Below are 19,263 nucleotides of genomic sequence, written 5' to 3'. Positions count from 1 at the left end.
AGAAGGAAGAGTATGTACAAAGTCCAGTAAGGAATGACAATTCCATTTGGACTCATTGTGGATTTCCTAACTTTTGTTCATTTTATTACCATGAAATTCATTTGCTTTCCAAGATTTTGCCAGTCCATCCAAGCAGGACAATTATGACTAGTAAATAAGATGATCTACCAGCTACATTTCAGTGTCTTCCCCTCACTGGACTGTAAACTCTTTGAAAGCAAGAACTTCATAATTAAACTCTTGTCACGTAGTAAGCATATTAATACTAGTTGAACTAATGAATGAGTAAATGAACGAATGAATTTATAAACACATGCAAGTCTCTGGAGGAAATGGTCGCCCTCGGATGTACGGTCTGGCCCAGAAGCCCTAGAATGAGAACCGTCCGGGGACAGATCCCGAAAGCTAAGGAGACGCTCTAGGAAAGCTTCGCGCACTTTGCCGTGGCGCCGCTCTAGCCTCGAGGACGGCACTCTATGGCAGCGGGGAGGGCGGGGCCGGGGGCGTCCGGGGCCTTATTGTCCGGGCGCGGCGGGAGCGCGCGCAGCTCGTGCGTACGCGGCGGTGGTTGGCAGCGCGCGGACTGTGTGAAGTGAGGCGAGGCGGCTTCGGGACCCACGGACCGACAGACCGGGCGGCCCCTACGGCCGTCAGCGGCCAGGCGGCCCGACATGTTGTCTGGGAAGAAGGCGGCGGCTGCCGCGGCGGCGGCGGCGGCGGCGGCGGCGGCTGCCGGGTCGGAGGCCGGTGCGGGGGTAGCGAGTGGCGCGGAGAACGGCTCTGAGGTGGCCGCACCGCCCGCGGGCCTGTCCGGCCCTGGCGAGGCGGGGCCGGGGGCGGCTGGAGAGCGCACTCCCCGCAAGAAGGAGCCCCCGCGGGCCTCGCCCCCCGGCGGCCTGGCCGAGCCGCCGGGGTCCGCCGGGCCTCAAGCCGGGCCTACCGCCGTCCCTGGGTCTGCGACCCCCATGGAAACGGGAATCGCAGAGACACCGGAGGGGCGACGGACCAGCCGGCGCAAGCGGGCGAAGGTGAGGCCCGACCCCCACCCTCGAACCACAGAATCCCGGTGTCTAGCTCCCCTGAGGTTGTCCAGCCCGCATTACCCCCACCCCACCTCCGCGAGCCGGGGCTTGGGCCTTGAGCCCCACGCCCACCCCGACCTCCGGTCGCCGACCTCCACCCACCTCCCGGGTGACTGACTGGGTGGGGTGAGAGAAGGGAAGGTGTTTGCCTGAGGTGAACGCGGCTTTGTGCAGGGACCTGGCCGTCCCAGGAAAAGAGGGATCCCGGAGGGGAGTCTTTTCACTCATATATTTCTCGTCCACCTTTTCGTTTTCTTGACTGGGGGAAAAAAAAGGCTCCCTGACGTGGTGTCGTGGTTGGCCTTGTCTGGGACATTCACCGATGTGTCTGGAAGCTGCTCGGCGATATTTATGTGTTTCAGCTGGGAGCACATTGAGGCTGTAGGATGATGGTATAGAAATTGTCTTAGCCGGAGAGATCGGGAGGGTGAGGGAAGGAACTTTTTTTTTTTTGAGCACTTTGCTCTGTGCTAGCGAGTTTTCCCCTTTTTATTCTATCAGCGATCTTTTGATGTGGATTTTTACAGATGAGGAAGCTGATTAATATCAATTAGTCAAGGCAAGGTTACAAGGACAGTATATACAGACAATATTTGGCTCACAATTCTGGGTGTCAGATGCTGTGTTCAAAGCATGACCAGCATTTTTATGTTTGTTAAAGTAATAGTAACTGGCAGGTGTTGCTAGCTTCATTTCATGAATGAGTAAGCTGAAGCTCCCAGTTTAAGCAACTTGTCCAGAGTCAGAAAGCTAAGTTAGTGGTGGAACTGGAATATGAACCCTACACTTAGAACAGGGTAGGGTATCATCAGCCTCTGAAACAAAAGACCACATGGGACACCAGCAGTGAGCAGCGCACTGGGGCAGTGCTAGAGCGCAGACTAGAGACGTGGGCCTTTTCTGGGATTTTACCGTACAGTTGAAAAAACTGAAAATATAGTTCTAAGTAACTAAATATGTAAATCATGTAACTTATGCATATTATATCTATAATTTAAATGGGTGTACCAGTTCAGTGTGTATGAGGAGCTTCTTGAGTATTGCCCATACTGAGAGCCCTCAGAATAAATTGCCCAGTTGTGAGAGCTCTCTCACCAAGAATACCCTGCCCTAGGGAGGTTTAACCAAAGCACAGGTTGGCAACTTCCAACTCTGAAATGAAATAGAGGGCAGAAGCCCAACTGGGTTTTTATTTTACTGTTTCAATAGATAATGTGGCCAGAAAACCAGAAGATGAGATTTAAAAAAATTTTATTGAGGGAATTCACAAACAATAAATTTACCATTTTTGAGTCTATTCAGTGATTTTTATCATATTCACAAAGTTGGCAACCAGCACAACAGTCAATTTTAGGATGTTTCATCATCCGTTAAAGACACTTGTAACATTAGCAGGCATTTCCCATCCCTCCTTAACCCCAGCCGCCTGGCAATAACTCATTTCTGTCACTGTGGATTTGCCTAGAAAAAGGACGGCTTATGTAAATAGAGCCATATAATATTTGGCCTTTTGTGCCTGGCTTTAGCATGTTTTCAGAGTTCATCCTTGTACTTCCATTCAGAACTTAACAGTTCACTGGCCAAATAATATTCCAGTGTACGAATATAGCATGTTTTGTTTATCCATTCATCATTTTATAGACATTTGGGGTGTTTCCACTTTTTGACTATTATGAGTATTGCTGCTGTGAACATGTGTGAAGTTTTTTCTGTGAATTTTTTTTTAAATTTATGTTTGACTCTGCTGGGTCTTCGTTGCCACACATGGGCTTTATCTAGTTGCAGCGCCTGGGCTGCTTATTGTGGTGGCTTCTCTCTTGGAGCATGGTCTCTAGGTGCACAGCCTCAGCAGTGTGGTGCCAGGCTTAGTTGCTCCGAGGAATGTGGGATCTTCTGAACCAGGGATCGAGCCTGTGTGCTCTGCATTGGCAGACGGATTCTTAACTTCTGGACCACCAGGGAAGCCCTGTGTGAATGTTTTTGGTTCTCTTGAATTTGATACCTAGGAGTGGAATTACTGGGTTGTAGGGGATGCGACTTAGCAACCATGGACTATTTAACTTTTTGAGGAGCTGCCGAACAGTTTTCCATAGCAGCCTCATCATTTTACTTTCCCGCTATCGATATTTGAGAGTCCTAATTTCTCCAATCCTGTTTACACTTGATGTTGTCTTTTTATTTATAGCCATTCTAGTGGGTGTGAAGTGGTATCTCGTGGTTTTTTAATATGTAAGCTAAAAATGTTGTCTTGAGTATTTTCCCGTATACTTATTGGCCATTTGTATATCTTTTTTGGTGAAAGTTGTCTTTCTATAATTGGCTCTTTTTCTGTTTGTTTGTTTATTTTTGGCTGTGTTGGGTCTTCATTGCTGGAAGGGCTTTTCTCTAGTTGCAGCTAGCGGGGGCTACCTGATGCAAAGAACTGACTCATTTTAAAAGACCCTGATGCTGGGGAATATTGAAAGCAGGAGAAGAAGGGAACGACAGAGGATGAGATGGTTGGATGGCATCACCCAACTCCATGGACATGAGTTTGAGTAAACTCCAGGAATTGGTGATGGACAGGGAGACCTGTCGTGCAGTCCATGGGGATGCGCAGTCGGATACGACAGAGCAACTGAACTGAACCGAGCAGGGACTACTCTCTAGTTGTGGTGCACACACTTCTCATTGCAGCGGCATCTCTTGTTGCAGAGCATGGCCTCTAGGGCACACAGGCTTCATTAGTTGCGGCACATGGGCTCAGTAATTGTGGCCCCCAGGCTCTAGAGCGCAGGTCAGTAGTTGTGGCCCATGGCCTAGTTGCTCCAGGGCATGTGGGATCTCCAGGATTAGGGATTGAACCCATGCATTCTGTGTTGACAGGTGGAATTTTTTTTTTTTTAATATCACTGAGAGCTTCCCTGGTGGCTCAGACAATAAAGAATCTGTCTGCAGTGCAGGAGACCCAGGTTTGATCGCTGGGTCAGGAAGATCTCCTGGAGAAGGAAAAGGCAACCTACTCCAGTTTTGTTGCCTGGAGAGTTCCATGGACAGAGGAGCCTGGGCAGGACTATAGTCCATGGGGTCACTAACAGTTGGATATGACTGAGTGACTAACACTTCTTTATCACTGAGCCACCAGGGAATCCCTCCTTGGCTCAACTTTAAATTGTGTTGTATTTTTATTGTTGAGTAGTTCAAGTTCTATATTTATGGTGATTACAGAAGTTTTAATTTTGGTTTCCAATTTATTAATATTTTTTCTTTTGTCCCTTTTGCTTCTAGTGTTCCATCTAAGGAACTGTTGCCTAATTCAATGTCATAAAGATTTACTCCTGTGTTTTCTCTAATAGTTTTATAGTTTTAACTCTTTTAGGTCAATGATAATTTTGGAGTTAATTTTTGTAGATGGCATTAGGTAGAAGTTCAGCTTCATTCTTTTGCCTGTGTATATCTGCTTGTCCCAACACAATTTGTTGAAGCTATTCTGTCTCCCTGGGAATGGTTGACACTCTTGTTGATTGACTATAAGTGTGAGTTTATTTTTGGACTCTCAGTTCTATCCCATTGTTCTATATTTCTGTTCTTATGCAAGCAACACACTGACCTGATTACTGTAGGTTGACAATATGTTTTGAAATCAGGAAGTGTGAGTTCTCCAACTCTATTCTTTTTCAAGATTGTTTTGGCCATGTATCTCTTGCATTTCCATACAAATTTTAGGATCAATTTGTCATTTCTGCAAAAAAGGCAGCTGAAATTCTGATTGGTATCATGTTGAATCTGTAATTTGGGTCATGCTATAAGACTTCTGTCTTTGTAATTCTCCTGTGTTTGTTTTAATTTGCCTTTGTGATTAGCTCTGAAGCTCCCAAAAGAAAAATGGGTTGTGTGTGTATTTGGAGAGCACCTAGAAAGTAAAGAACTGGGGAAGCTGACGTATGTATTCATAGCTAGTCTTGGGAGCCAGAGAAAACAGACCTCAAGGGGTAGAGTGTCCATAAAGGGGTAAAATGTAAGCCGAGTTCAGTGTAAATAGGCCTTGCTTCAAGAGTTCTGAGATTTATCCAGGGGATATATATCTGTATTTTTTTGCTTGGGACTTTATTCAGTTTTTCTGGGGGGATTTTAAAATTATATATACATAATATATAATTATATAAAGAAGTAAATGTATATATAATTATGTAACTGAAATTAAGTTTAGGGTATTGTATTGGAAGGAATCCAGGCAATTGAAGTTCCCTAATGCTAAGGTTTCGTTAGTTTCAGAGTAAATTTACCTCTGAATGTGTATGCTAACATGGCAAACTAAGGTTTGAAACTGTTGGGCTGGACTGAGGCTTTGGGAACAACACACAGCTTAAGGAATGGCGTCCTTGAGCTGAGCCTTGAGAAAGGACAGAATTTTTTATAGTAGTCTGGAAAAGGTGAACTTCTGGAATTAACTCATCCTCCTGTGATTGATTCCCTTTCCTCAGGAAAATAAATCCTATCTATAACATTATGAGGTTTATATATAATGTAAACAGAATGCTTATTTCAGTGTCTGGCATAAGTAAGTAGGTACCCAGTGATTAAGTGCTACCAGCTGAGAAAAGGAGGTGAGAAATCCTTGGAATATAATAGAAAGTGGTCTGAAAAGCAGACAGGAAATCCAGAGTGGACAACTGAATGTTGGGAACAATGGGCAAAAGAATTTAATTGCAAGTGAGATTTTTCTAGGAGCAAGATAAGTTGGAGGGATTGTAGTCAGAGTGTTGTATGGAGTTGTGTCTAGGGTGTAGAGATCTGTACTGTGCAGTATAGTAGCCACTGGGCACTTGTGGCTATTGAGCACTTAACATGTGGCTAGTAGATTGCTGCTGCTGCTAAGTTGCTTCAGTCGTGTCCAACTCTCTGTGACCCCATACATGGCAGCCCACTAGGCTCCCCCGTCCCTGGGATTCTCCAGGCAAGAACACTGGGGTGGGTTACCATTGCCTTCTCCAGCTAGTAGATTGAGGAAACTGAATTTTTAATTTTAATTTAATCCTAAGTAGCCACATGGTGAGGGGCTTCCCTGGTGGCTCAGTGGTAAAGAACCTACCTGCCAGTGCAGGAGATATAGGTTTGATCCCTGGGTCAGAAAGATCCCCTGGAGAAGAAAATGGCAACCTACTCCAGTATTCTTGCCTGGGAAATCCCATGGATAGAGGAGCCTGGTCGCTACACTCTATGGGGTCATGAAAGTCAGACACTACTGAGCAACTAAAAACAGTAACAAGTGCTCAGTAGCCACGGTTAGTGCTACCTTATTGGAAGCACAGATGCACAACTTTACCATTACCACAGAAAATTCTACCAGACGATTTTGCTAGATTAGGAAGGGTAAGTACTATGAGAATTTAAAGAAGGGAAAGATATACCTGTGAGTGTGGAAGACTTAGGAAGTGATTTGCAGAGGAGGTGTCCTTTGGATTTTAGGTATTGGATTTACAGAAAAAGATGAGGGTAGCTTTTAGGGAATTTAGGGATGATTTTGACTAGTATGTTAGAAAATGATTAGAGGTAAGTTTGACTAGCTAGAGCCAGAGAGTTCTTATGCTGCTAAGACAGTTTGGGCATTCATCTGTTAAACTATGTGAAATATAACATATTTAGAAAAATTAATCTGGCAGTTGTGTCCTAGGTGAATTACAAGGAAAAACTGTTAAAACAAAAGATGAGCTTTAAGGTGATTAGGAAGTGAATGAATCACTCTAGCGAGGGTGTGGAGGAGAGGAGAGACTAGAGATGTAAATTTGAGAGTCATGGGTGTACAGGTAAGAACAAGTACCCTGCTGACTCATATCTGCCTCTTGGGACATCTTTTGTCCTTGATTATAAGTAGTTGTAGAACCTCTGAACAACAGTAGAGGTTGTTCTGTTGTTGCTCAGCCTTCTTTATGGTCCAACTCTCACATCCATACATGACTACAATAGAACAACAATAGAACAACCTCTGTTGTTGGTCATTCTCTCAGTTGTGTCCAGCTCTTTGTGATCCCATGGACTGCAGCACACCAGGCTTCCCTGTCCTTCACCATTCCCAGAGCTTGTGCAGACTCATGTCCACTGAGTCGGTGATGTCATCCAACCATCTTGTCCTTTTCTATCAGCCCCTTCTCCTCCTGCCTTCGATCTTTCCCAGCATCTGTGTTTTCCAGTGAGCTGGCTCTTCGCATCAAGTGGCTAAAGTTTTAGAGTATCATCCTCAGCATGAGTCCCTCCAGTGGATATACAGGACTGATTTCCTTTAGGATTGACTGGTTTGATCTCCTTGCTGTCCAAGGGACTCTCAGGAGTCTTCTCTAACACCACAGTTCAGAAGCATTGATTCTTCAGGGCCCAGCCTTCTTTATGGTCCAACTCTCACATCCGTACATGACTACTGGAAAAACCATAGCTTTGACTAGATGGACCTTTGTCCCCAAAGTAATGTCTCTGCTTTTTAATACACTGTTTAGGTTTTGTCATAGCTTTTCTTTCAAGGAGCAAGGGTCTTTTAATTTCATGGGTGCATTCACCATCTGCAGTGATTTTGGAGCCGTAGAAAATAAAGTCTTTCACTGTTTCCAGTGTTTACCCATCTATTTGCCATGAAGTGATGGGATCAGATTCCATGATCTTAGTTTTTTGAATGTTGAGTTTTAAGCCATCATTTTCGCTCTCCTCTTTCACCTTCATCGAGAGGCTCTTTAGTTCCTTTTTGCTTTCTGCTATAAGGGTGATGTCATCTGCATATCTGAGGTTATTGATATTTCTTCCAGTAACCTTGTTTCCAGCTTGTTCTTCATCCAGCCCGGCATTTCACATAATGAACTCTACATACAAGTTAAATAAGCAGAGAATTTTACTTAGGGATAAAAGATTCCCAATCCTTTGTGTTCAGAGCATTCAGTCTTCTGAGTTGGTGCCACTGGTAAAGAACCAACCTGCCAGTGCAGAAGACTTAAGAAATGTGGGTTTGATCCCTGGATTGGGAAGATTCCCTGGAGGAGGGCATGGCAACCCACCCCAGTAATCTTGTCTGGAGAATCCCATGAACAGAGGAGCCTGGCAGGCTATACTCCATGGAGTCGCACAGAGTCAGAAATAAGGGACTCTCCAAGGGACTCCAACAAGTCCATCCAAGGGACTCTCAAGAATCCAACACCACAGTTCAAAAACATCAATTCTTCGACACTCAGCTTTCTTTATAGTCCAACTCTCACATCCTCAGTCAAATAGGATAAAGGTTCAGTTCAGTCACTCAGTCGTGTCCAGCTCTTTGCGACCCCATGAATCGCAGCATGCCAGGCCTCCCTATCCATCACCAACTCCCAGAGCCCACCCAAACCCATGTCCATCGAGTAGGTGATGCCATCCAACTATCTCATCCTCTGTCATCCCCTTCTCCTCCTGCCCTCAATCTTTCCCAGCTGTACAGTCTTTTCAAATGAGTCAGCTCTTCGCATCAGGTGGCCAGAGTATTGGAGTTTCAGCTTCAACATCAGTCCTTCCAATGAACACTCAGGACTGATTTCCTTTAGGATGGACTGGTTGGACCTCTTTGCTATCCAAGGGACTCTCGAGAATTCAACACCACAGTTCAAAAACATCAATTCTTCGGCACTCAGCTGTCTTCATAGTCCAACTCTCACATGCATGCATGACCACTGGAAAAACCATAGCCTTGACTAGATGGACCTTTGTTGGCAAAGTAATGTCTCTGCTTTTTAATATGCTGTCTAGGTTGGTTATAACTTCAAGGAGTATGCGTCTTTTAATTTCATGGCTGCAGTCACCATCTGCAGTGATTTTGGAACCCCAAAAAAATAGCCACTGTTCCATCGTTTCCCATCTATTTGCCATGAAGCAATGGGACTGGATGCCATGATCTTAGTTTTCTGAATGTTGAACTTTAGCCAAGTATCTACATTTCTGGGAGATTTTAATGTAAAATCTCTATGAGATGTTTACCTGATCAAGTTTATTTTGTTTGCCACTAGAGTTTCAGCTTATTAAGGACAGAGAGACTCATTTACAATCACTTTCTCCACTATGCTGTGTTCTCGATGTTTAGTGTTTGATAGGTAGATTCATGTGTTAAATAAGATTCTTAGAGCACATCAAAACTGTTCAATTTATCCATAATTGTTTCCATTTTCTAATCCAATCCATGTTTTCAGTAAAACTTTTATCTCTACCCCCCTAGCTACTGACTCCCAAAATCTGTGGTCATGTCATTTAAAAAAAAAGATAATAGCAGCCAGCCATCTGGAGCTATTTCAGAGATATTTAAAAATTAAGATAGATTATACCTTCTCTGATCCACCAGATTTTGCATTTCAGAAGCCTAATAAGTTAGCTGTGTTTTATGTGGAAGCCACGTTGTCCTTGCCCTGTCTCCACAGCCAGTAAATTGTTTATTTTATTCATTTTGTCTTTTCATTGAGTCCAGGATAGAGAGCTATTGTTTCTGTGGCTTCTTGAAATCTTTATTGGGATGGGAGTCAAAATGATGGTTTGACAGTGTTCAAGGTTTTTTCCTATTTCCTATGGAATAGTAATTAGAAGTACAGATTGACATTAGACAGACTTGTTGTTCTAGTTGACTATATTTTTGTTTGACTGAGGACTATTTTAGTCTTTTTTTAAAGCTATGGTTTTTCCAGTAGTCATGTATGGATGTGAGAGTTGAACTATAAAGAAAGCTGAGCGCCAAAGATTTGGTGCTTTTGAACTGTGGTGTAGGAGAAGACTCTTGAGAGTCCCTTGGACTGCAGGGAAATCAAACCAGTCCATCCTAAAGGAAATCAGTCCTGAATATTCATGGGAAGGACTGATGCTGAAGCTGAAACTCCAGTACTTTGGCCACCTTATGCAAAGAGATGACTGATCTGAAAAGACCCTGGTGCTGGGAAAGATTGAAAGCAGAAACAGAAGGGAACAACAGAGGATGAGATGGTTGGATGGCATCACCGACTTGATGGACATGAGTTTGAGCAAGCTCCAGGAGTTGGTGATGGACAGGGAAGCCTGTTTTGCTGCAGTCCATGGGGTCACAAAGAGTTGGATGCGACTGAACTGAACAAGTTCGGTTCAAACTGAATGTGGTTTGTAATACCACATTACACATTTTAACAGAGAGATCCATAATAATCCTTGCTATCCTAAGTTGCTCTACCCCACAATAAAACATTCAGTAGGACTGCTTCCTCTTCCTACTTATGACTGGGTTTCCTCTTTATAACCAGTATAAATTAGTAGTAAGGCTTGTAGTCTCCATTTCCCCATGACTTGCTTCTTAGTTTGTGTCCATAAGGATTCTTTGCTCTAATCATTCAACTCTCTTCAGTCACCAGTGTTTTGTTTCTTTAAGCAAATGTACCTTTTTATTGTTTTTGACTATTGCCATTTGCAGCTTTTATTCCCTGCCCACCATCCACACCTCCGATTTGGTTTCTGAAATTCTTTTGCTGCTTTCCTATTTTTTTCCTATTTCCTATGGAACAGTAGTTAAAAATACAGATTGGCATTGGACGGACTTGTTATTCTAGTTGACTATATTTTTGTCTGACTGAGGACTATTTTAGTCTTTTGTTGAAACTTCCAGTATGTGAACGTAACATATATGTACATACAAATACACTCACAAACACAGTTGTTAGTTGTAGAGAGCCTCAGAGTCATTAATTTGAATTTCAATACTATGATGTGAAAGTTAGTTTGGGCTAAATCTGAACGGACAAAAGATTGTTTCATGAGAGATTTTGTTTTAACGGTTACCTGTTAGGAGCTCACCTGTTCTTTGTTATTTGATTATTTCCTTTTAAAATTGAAGATAGAAAGCAATTCACATTTATTTACAGTTCCAAATTGAGTTTCTAACTTTAGACGTCCACTGTATTTAGCTTTCCCTGGTATAATCTCCATCTAGGTAGAGTACAGAGAGATGGATGAAAGTTTGGCCAACCTCTCAGAAGATGAGTATTATTCAGAAGAAGAGAGAAATGCTAAGGCAGAGAAGGAAAAGAAGCTTCCTCCACCACCCCCTCAAGCCCCACCTGAGGAAGAAAATGAAAGTGAGCCCGAGGAACCATCTGGTGAGTTGTAGTAACTAACCACAGTTTTGTTTTATCTTAGAATAAATGAATTTACTCCGTTCTGCAGTGTTTTTGATGTCTTTGGTTTATACTCTGCTATTGGCCTTATGTATTTTAGTATTGTGTATATGTGCATATACACGTTTACACACAGACATATACATACATAATGGTACTGACTTTCTTCTTGTGTGCATCTGTACATATAGGAGGAAAGTAAAGAAGGAGGGTAAGAGGATAATGGCTATGTAAGGCAGTTGGAAAGTTGGAGAAAATGAACAATTGGAGAAAACATACAAAAGTCAAACCCGAAGAACCAAACCTCTCACTGGTAACTCTGATTCAGAATTTAGAGGTAGAATGGTTCAGAAATTATTCTAGTTAAATTGTGCCACTTACTTTGTGGTTAGATACATTCTGATAAAACTGTCATGGTGTGTATCAGTGTTGAAGAGGGTCTTTCTGGTGAACAAATGTAAAATGTAGTCTAAAGTCAAAAAGAAAAGGCCTAAATGCCTATTGTTTAGTTATTGAGCCCTGTACTCAAAAGAATGTTGTGAGAAAAGGCTATGAAGAGATTCTAAGGTAATACAATTGTCCCTGTGACCTGGAAAGATTGCTGGAGTCTATGGTACTGTTCTCAGAGCTTCAAACATCTTTAAAAATTCTCACTAACATCCCTTCATGAGTCCTGCTGAAGATACCCAGACCAATCAGGAATACCCTTTTGTTTTGCAAGACCAGACAAAAGTAGAATCTTAGTTAATATTTCATATCTTCTGCCTTTAAAGGCATTTCATTAACTCCTCTTGACTTTGGATTTTTACTAGTTCTTCTCTTTAAAATATTTTCTGTATTTGCAGTACCAGCTCCAGGCCCATTCACCTCACCAATTCTTTTAGTTCTGCACCTTTTAAAAATAAAGTACTTGTTTCAGATCCCATCTGCTGTATGTTGCATCACTCTCATAGGTACGCTGATTAACACATACTATCTTTAAGAAATTTTATCATTTTTTTTAGTTTTATTTGTGGTTGTTGGTGTTTGTTTCTCTCCTCTATTATGTTATATAAATACCCAGAAGTTACTGTATTTTTTTAAAGGGATTAATACTGATGTATCACTTGAGAGTATAACAAATCAGGTGTTAATTTAAACTTAGAATTTATCAAACAGATTCTGAGGTTAAAATTCAAAAATAAAAATTTATAATTTACAATAATTATGAGTAAGTGTAATGAAAGTATACAACTTGAGTGCATTTAGAAAAAGATTCTGGGTTTAATTCTTCTTAAGAATCAAATTTTCTAAGAATGGTTTTCCTAAAACTTTCTTAAAATGACTTATCAGTTACTTCCTAGGAGTGGCATATTATCTTTGGGAGTAATGTCCCTGTGGCAGATGTACCTCAGCAACACTGCCTCCCTTTTTGTTGCTTTATTTTTCCTCTTCTTTCTAGTCTTTTACATTTAGCGCTCTCCTCTTCTATCCTTACTCCCAACTCTCCCTTTGACTCTCTGCTCCTTTCTTCTATAACTTTGATAATTGCTTGCCTTTGCTGTAGATTTGCTTATGCGACACTTGGGAATAATCAGATAATCTGATATCTCAAATACTGCCTCCCTCTCTTTTTTGTGTGGTTGTCAGTGTCTCCAGGAAGAAGCTGATTTACTGGTTAAGTTGATACACACTTTGTCCTCCGAAAATTTTAAACCAAGTCTTAGTGTTTTCTTTCTTGTAAAAGAGGTTTTTTATTTTACTTTCTTTTTCCATAAATGTCAGGTACTGTTTCTACAAAAAGTAAATATCTTAGCAAAGGGATTTGGGGTCTGTGGAACTGTTGTTACGCCTTTACATTCTAGTTCATTTTAACCCAGCGGTTTAGTTTTAATCAGTTTTAAACTATTTAATAATTTGGAGAAAGTTAAAGTTTATCTTCTCAAGTTTAGGGTAGCTTCAGTGCTCAGAAGCTTGTTGATTACAGCCAAAACTTCCTAACCATTTGTGCTTATGAAAATAGTTACCTTTCCTCTAAAACAACTTAAATTTTTTAAAGCACTGTAGGGTGAATTAGCGAAGTACTTTGCCTGGGAAAGTAGTGGTAACTTACTGGCCTGCAGAATTTAGAAATAGTTTGGGTCCTCATGGTGAATAATTAAATATTATCAGGGGAGTTCAAGTATGTAGAAACTGTCTAGGTTTTCCAAATCTCTTGTCCTATCTGAACTAGTTCTGTTACCTAAGTTTTCATTCAGGAATGAATGGTGGCTTTGCCGTATGGGTATCTTAAAGTCTTGAGAGATGATGTGGGTTTGGTTCTTTATGTGTGTGTATATATATATGTATCTATATATGAAGATTTAATATTTATCTTTAGCTGTGCTGGGTCTTTGTTGCTGAGTGCCATCTCTTCTGGTTGTGATAAGCGGGGACTGCTCTTCATTGTGACGCGTGGGCTTCTCATTAAAGTGGCTTCTCTGTTGCAGAGCACGGGCTCTAGGGCATGCTTGAGTAGTTGTGGCCCATGGGCTCTGTGGCTCTGGAGTGCTGGCTGAGTAGTTGTGGTGTGCCTGCTTAGTTGCCATGCAGCATGTGGGATCTCCCCAGAGCAGGGACCAAACTTGGGTCTCCTGCATTAGCAGGTGGATTCTTAACCACTGTGCTACCCAGAGAAGCCCTAGGTCTGGTTCTGTGCCAAATCTTTTCAGTCATTTTAGGTGATAACTAGACATTAACTTGGAGGAGGAAATGGCAACCCACTCCAGTATTCTTGCCTGGGAAATCCCATGGACAGAAGAGCCCGGTTGGCTATAGTCCATGGGGTTGCAAGTGTCGGACACAGCTTAGCGACTGAACAACAAGGCGTTAACTTAGTCTCTTAAAATATATAAGGTTTGAATACATTTCATTCTTACCAATTTTTAAACATGTTTAGAAAATTTGCTTTGCTTTCCATAGTGTTAATCTTTAGAATAAGCTATTTTGTTAATTATCAAATCACAATGTGATATTCTGAAGTCAGTAGGTCAAATGATTTGATTGGAGAAGATTCCTCTAGGAGAGTTTTAAGAGGAGGCCAGAAAGGGAGGTTGGAGCCTTGGTTACCAGGGTAAGGAATTTGAACTTAATGTCTTTTGAACTCTGGGAAGGTGTGGTCAGAGGTAGTAGCACTGAGGTCTTTTGAGTAAAGGGTGTTTACCAAAAAAACATGTTTTGGAAAAATCAACCTATCTGCTATTTGAAGGGGAAGTAAAGGAGTAAAGAGACTGGGATTGGAGAGATGATTTTTAGACTTTTTGGTTATTGAGTTTACTGGCTCTAGATCAGAAGAAAAATGCTGTCAGTATCAAAGTTGAATTTCTGTGGAAACAAGAGGTTTGGGTTTTGGGAATTTCCTGGCAGTCCAGTGGTTAGGACCCCACACTTTCACTGCCAGGCCTGTGTTCGATCGATCCCTGGCCAGGGAACTAAGATTCAGCAAGCATGCGTGATGTGCCCCTTCCCCCCAACCAAAAAAAAAAAAGTTTGGGGTTCTTTTGTTTGAACTTAGTTGGGAAAAAAGCTTTCTGTTCTGGGTTAAACATTGTTTGTAGATTTGTCAGTTTTTAATTATAACTTAATTAAACTTAATAAACATTATAACTTAATGTGGCATGTAGTTCCTTGTAGTTACTTGGGCAAATGTATTTTTCGTACTAAATATTGCTGCTTATGTTTAAAATTCACCTAATTTATTTTCTTAAACATTTCCCATCTATTTTTACATTTGCTGTACACTTCTGAATATATTTTAACAAACGATGGTTTTATTTGGTTTTCTAGCACCTTTTCTATCAAGATAAAAGTGGTTTGTTTTTGGGGGTCATGGCAACTCAGCCTGAACAGATCGCCTTTGGCATTGCATGCTTGGTTATTAGTGGTGTCACATGATAGTAGAGCTCTGATAAAATAGAGTGAAATCTCAGTTGGAGATAATACTGATTTAAAATAATTGCCCCTCTGTTAAAGTAGCTTTCTGTTGGAGAAAAGATTTCTTCCCCTCTTGAGTCAATTGTTACTCTCTGTACCTTAGATTATTCCTCAGTGAGGTTTTACTGTGTTAACTAATTTGCTAGCACTTTGTTTTTTATTTTTATACAAAAACATAATTTTTTTCCCCTTCACTGCTTTTCAGCAATTGAAATTTTCCAGGAAAATCTCACTAGTAGTTCCTGGATTTAAATGTTGTGTTGGATTACTGTTTAGGAACTCGGGTTTGAGATTACTGTTTAGGAACTCTAACTCTTGAGGTTAGAAGTAGCTTAGTTGTATATAGCTTAAGACTTTTATGGAAACTTACTCTAAAATAAAATGAGATTTAAATATGTTATTAAGTTGCCTGTCTTAAGATTTCTTCACAGTAATGAATTTCTCAATAGAAACATCAGAAGTATGTTTAAAATATATGTATGTACAGCATGTATGTGCCTGTGTACCATTTTCCAGACTCAGTGCTATACTAATACTCTGTAATGAAACTCGAAGGCTTTCATTAACCATTGATTAAATCTTAAATCAGTTTTGTTAGATATTGTTTGCTGGTCAGTGACTACTCTATAATACTCTTTTATTAAATGACTGGGAAGAATCACTTTATCTCCTTGTTTAAGGATTCTGGTAAGAACAGAAAGGAAAGTATTTCTCTTTATTGTACCTGGTAATTTTGGATGTGTGTGGTGTATGTGTTTGAAAGAGATGTAAGGTATTAAGCAAATTACAAAACATTGAGACACAAGAGACTGGTGTAACAATTTTGTGTAGTTTTAATAATTTGAGGACCTTGATCTTGTAATAATCATGCTGTAGCTTGAAAGTATATTTTAAAAATCACACAAAAGGAGATGTAACCTTAAGTAGTAAAAATACCCCCCAAACCCCACTAGATTTATAGAAAATATACCAAATGTATCTTTATGGGTCAAAGAACTTAGCTTAAAACTGAGTGAAATTTGATCACAAGTAATAATATAATGAAAATATCCATATGACAAAAGATTTATGACCAAAAATTTGGTGAATTGTTTTATTTGGTTCAGCAAAAATCCAAAAGAATCTTTTGGATAATGCTTTAGAACTTGATACAGTTAAATTTGACTAGAGAAGAGCTGAAGATGGACCTTAGTTCAAACAGAAAAATCAGTGGTCAGTCCCAATATTTGTAAGTGGTCCTTATATTTTCATACTTCTTTGTTTACAACATGCCCTGGTCATCTTCCCTGTGAGGCAGTCACACTGATTACAATCAGTAAAAGTGCCGGATTCAGCAGCATGGGTAGTTATGGTCAGAGTTCAGGTGAATATTTTTGTTTTTCGTGCTCTAAGTGCTCTCTAGTGGCTTATCCCAGGCTTTTCTCTCTCCATGCCTACAAGTGCACAGCCCCCATACCCAGCAACAGACCCTCTTTTATAGATTTAATAGAAGTTGCTAGGAAATTCATTCCTGAAGAGTTATTTATGTTGCCATTTTGGCCTGTAGTGTCAACTAAGTGCCTGAAATCATTTGATTTTTCTTATCATATGAAGTGTGATGCATACATTTAGAAAACAGACCTAGGATTAATTTTCTTGCCCTTTTTTTTTTTTTTTGGTATAGCATCATTTCAATGTTCTGATTTGGGACTATGCTCCAGAATAACTTACTAGAGATCTGGGGGAAAATGTCACAGCCTGAAAAGGTAATCTAGATCAATTCAACAAAATTTTTATATTTTGAGAGATTACTAAAAATGGACCAAAATGTATATTGCTATCCAATACATGGTCCCCACTCTGATAATTTGTAGCTTGATATGAGATAGCTGTATTGTCAATGGCAAAATACCCTTAAGTGTTACATTATAGAATAAGAATTTGGAGAGACGTAGAGACAGAAAGGGTGGAAAGGAAGGAAGCCTTCAGATTCTTCTTTACTTACTGGAAGAATTAAAAAACAAACAAAAAAAGAAACCCAACAAGGAAGGGGATTGGTAGTATAGAGGAGAAAAATTTTCTACACAAAATAAGATTCTCTCAAATGTGCAGCTGCTCATTCTCTGTATTTTACATACATTAATTGTAAAACTATAATGTTTTATTCCAGGCATGGTGCTAGATTCTGAGGGTTCAAGGCTGAAGGCTAAGTCCTACAAAAAATTCACAGTCCAGTTTAGGTTTATAGATATATTAATTGACAGTAATAAAGAAACAATACAGCAAAAGTATATTCAAAGTTTGATGAGATCTCAGAAATTGTTTTCAGATGTTTTTCCCAAAATTGGACTTTGGAAGTTGTACTTTAAACATAAAAGAATGAAATTAGGCTTTTATGAAGCAATTTGACAGCCTTGATTTTTAACTGTTTACTGCTTTTGGTTGATAAGAACCTTTGAATGAGATGCTACCAAGTTATGTTTGGTCTTTTAGAGATTGTGCTGCTTTTCTTCTTCTTCTTTGTTTTTTTAGATGTTTGTTTATTTATTTGGCTATTCTAGGTCTCAGTTGCAGCACGTGGGATCTATTTCCCTGAGCAGAGCTCAAGCCTGGGCACTCTGCACTGGCAGTGCAGAGTCTTAGCCACTGGACCACCAGGGAAGCCCTCTGCTGCTTTTCTTAATGACTGATTTTATTATTTATTAATGCAAAACAGTGATCTGTTGAGTTGAACAGCTTTATTTTTATAATCTCCTTGTATTCTTTTTGCTGCCATGGTTTATTTGGTGTGATCATGGATAATAGAAGAGCAGGATACTTTGTGAGGATTTTGTCATCTGCAAGATGGGTCCTGATATGAGGATCAGATGAGAACATATGCTCCTCTCTTGTGTACAAACATCTTGTATTTATTAAACAGAGTTGAACCAGGAATAAAGTGGATTGCTGGAGGTATTTTTATTGAAGTATAGGTGATTTACAATGTGTTAATTACTGCTGCACAGCAAAGCGATTCAGGTACATATACATACATATATATATATGTTTAGTTATATGTATCTTCTTTATTTAGTATTCTTTCCCATTATGGTTTGTCACAGGATATTGAATATAGTTCTGTACGCTATACGGTAGGACCTTATTGTTTATCCATTCTGTATATAACAGCTTAGATCTGCTAACCCCAACCTCTCAATCCATCCTGCCCTGAAACCCTGTTCCCTTGGCATCCACTAAGGTAGCCACCAAAAACCACACTGTTCTCATTGTCTGTGATTCTGTTTCATAGATAGGTTCATTTGTGTTACAGTTTAGATTACACATATAAGTGATATCATATGATATTTGTCTTTCTGATTTGCTTCACTTAGTATGATAATCTAGAGTTGCATTAGATTGGCATTTTAATCAGGAAAAAATCAGGTTTTGACAAGGTTGACATATATTCTGTCACTTTTGGAAACTGGAAAGTGTTTAAGCCCATTTTCAGTAATGTGAATAGATCTTTCTTTGCAAGATAGATCATTCTTTAAGCTTTCATATGTTAAATCATCAGAAGAATGGCAAATCTTGACAATGTAAATCCATGTGTCAACTATTGAGATATAACATGTTAAATTTTGCCATATTTGCTGATCACAAAGGTTTTAAACATTTGAAAGTAGAAGTGTTTTTACTTTTGCTATTTTTTAGCATCTTCTGATATTTGAAGATAGAAGAGTACATATGATTAATTTATTTCTAAGAATTTGTATGTTTTTCATAGTATCGTAGACTCAAATTATACTTCAGACGGAGGGAGCCTCTAATCATAACCTAGGAAGGTGCAGATAGCCAGAATTCTGAAAAACCTACCTGAGCAGGAAAAGGGGATTCTCCTATTGGGAAATACATTCATGGTTATCAGTTGTGAAAAGGTATAATGGTTCTTTTAATAGCAGGTCCAGAATAAAGTTCCATATTGGCCTTTTTAAAAGCAGGTAAATAACTACAAAAAATAAGCTTTGTTTTTAACTACTCAGATTAAGCTTGGTGGTTGAGCAACATAGCATAGCATCCGAATTGTAGATTTTCCTTGCAACATTTTGAAAAGTGAACTACAAACCAAGATTTTGCAACAAAATAAGGAAAATATGCTCTAT

The 19,263-nt window shown here is 40.0% G+C and overlaps 1 protein-coding gene across 2 annotated transcripts in view; it reads left to right on the top strand.

Moving 5' to 3' along the window:
* Positions 1 to 543: 543 nt before the first annotated feature.
* Positions 544 to 19,263, top strand: part of KDM1A (lysine demethylase 1A) — a 62,866-nt gene continuing 44,146 nt past the window's right edge. For both annotated transcript variants that reach the window (XM_012152442.4, XM_012152425.4), the window contains exons 1-2: positions 544 to 1,028; positions 11,008 to 11,173. In XM_012152442.4, the coding sequence (XP_012007832.2) occupies positions 672 to 1,028; positions 11,008 to 11,173 (523 nt within the window). In that variant the 5' untranslated portion in view covers positions 544 to 671. The remainder of the gene's footprint in view (positions 1,029 to 11,007; positions 11,174 to 19,263) is intronic.

This window comes from Ovis aries, chromosome 2 (assembly GCF_016772045.2).
Source record: "Ovis aries strain OAR_USU_Benz2616 breed Rambouillet chromosome 2, ARS-UI_Ramb_v3.0, whole genome shotgun sequence".
Classification (NCBI taxonomy): domain Eukaryota; kingdom Metazoa; phylum Chordata; class Mammalia; order Artiodactyla; family Bovidae; genus Ovis; species Ovis aries.
The sequence above is the reverse complement of the archived record's forward strand: the minus strand, read 5'-3'. Positions and strand labels throughout refer to the sequence as shown.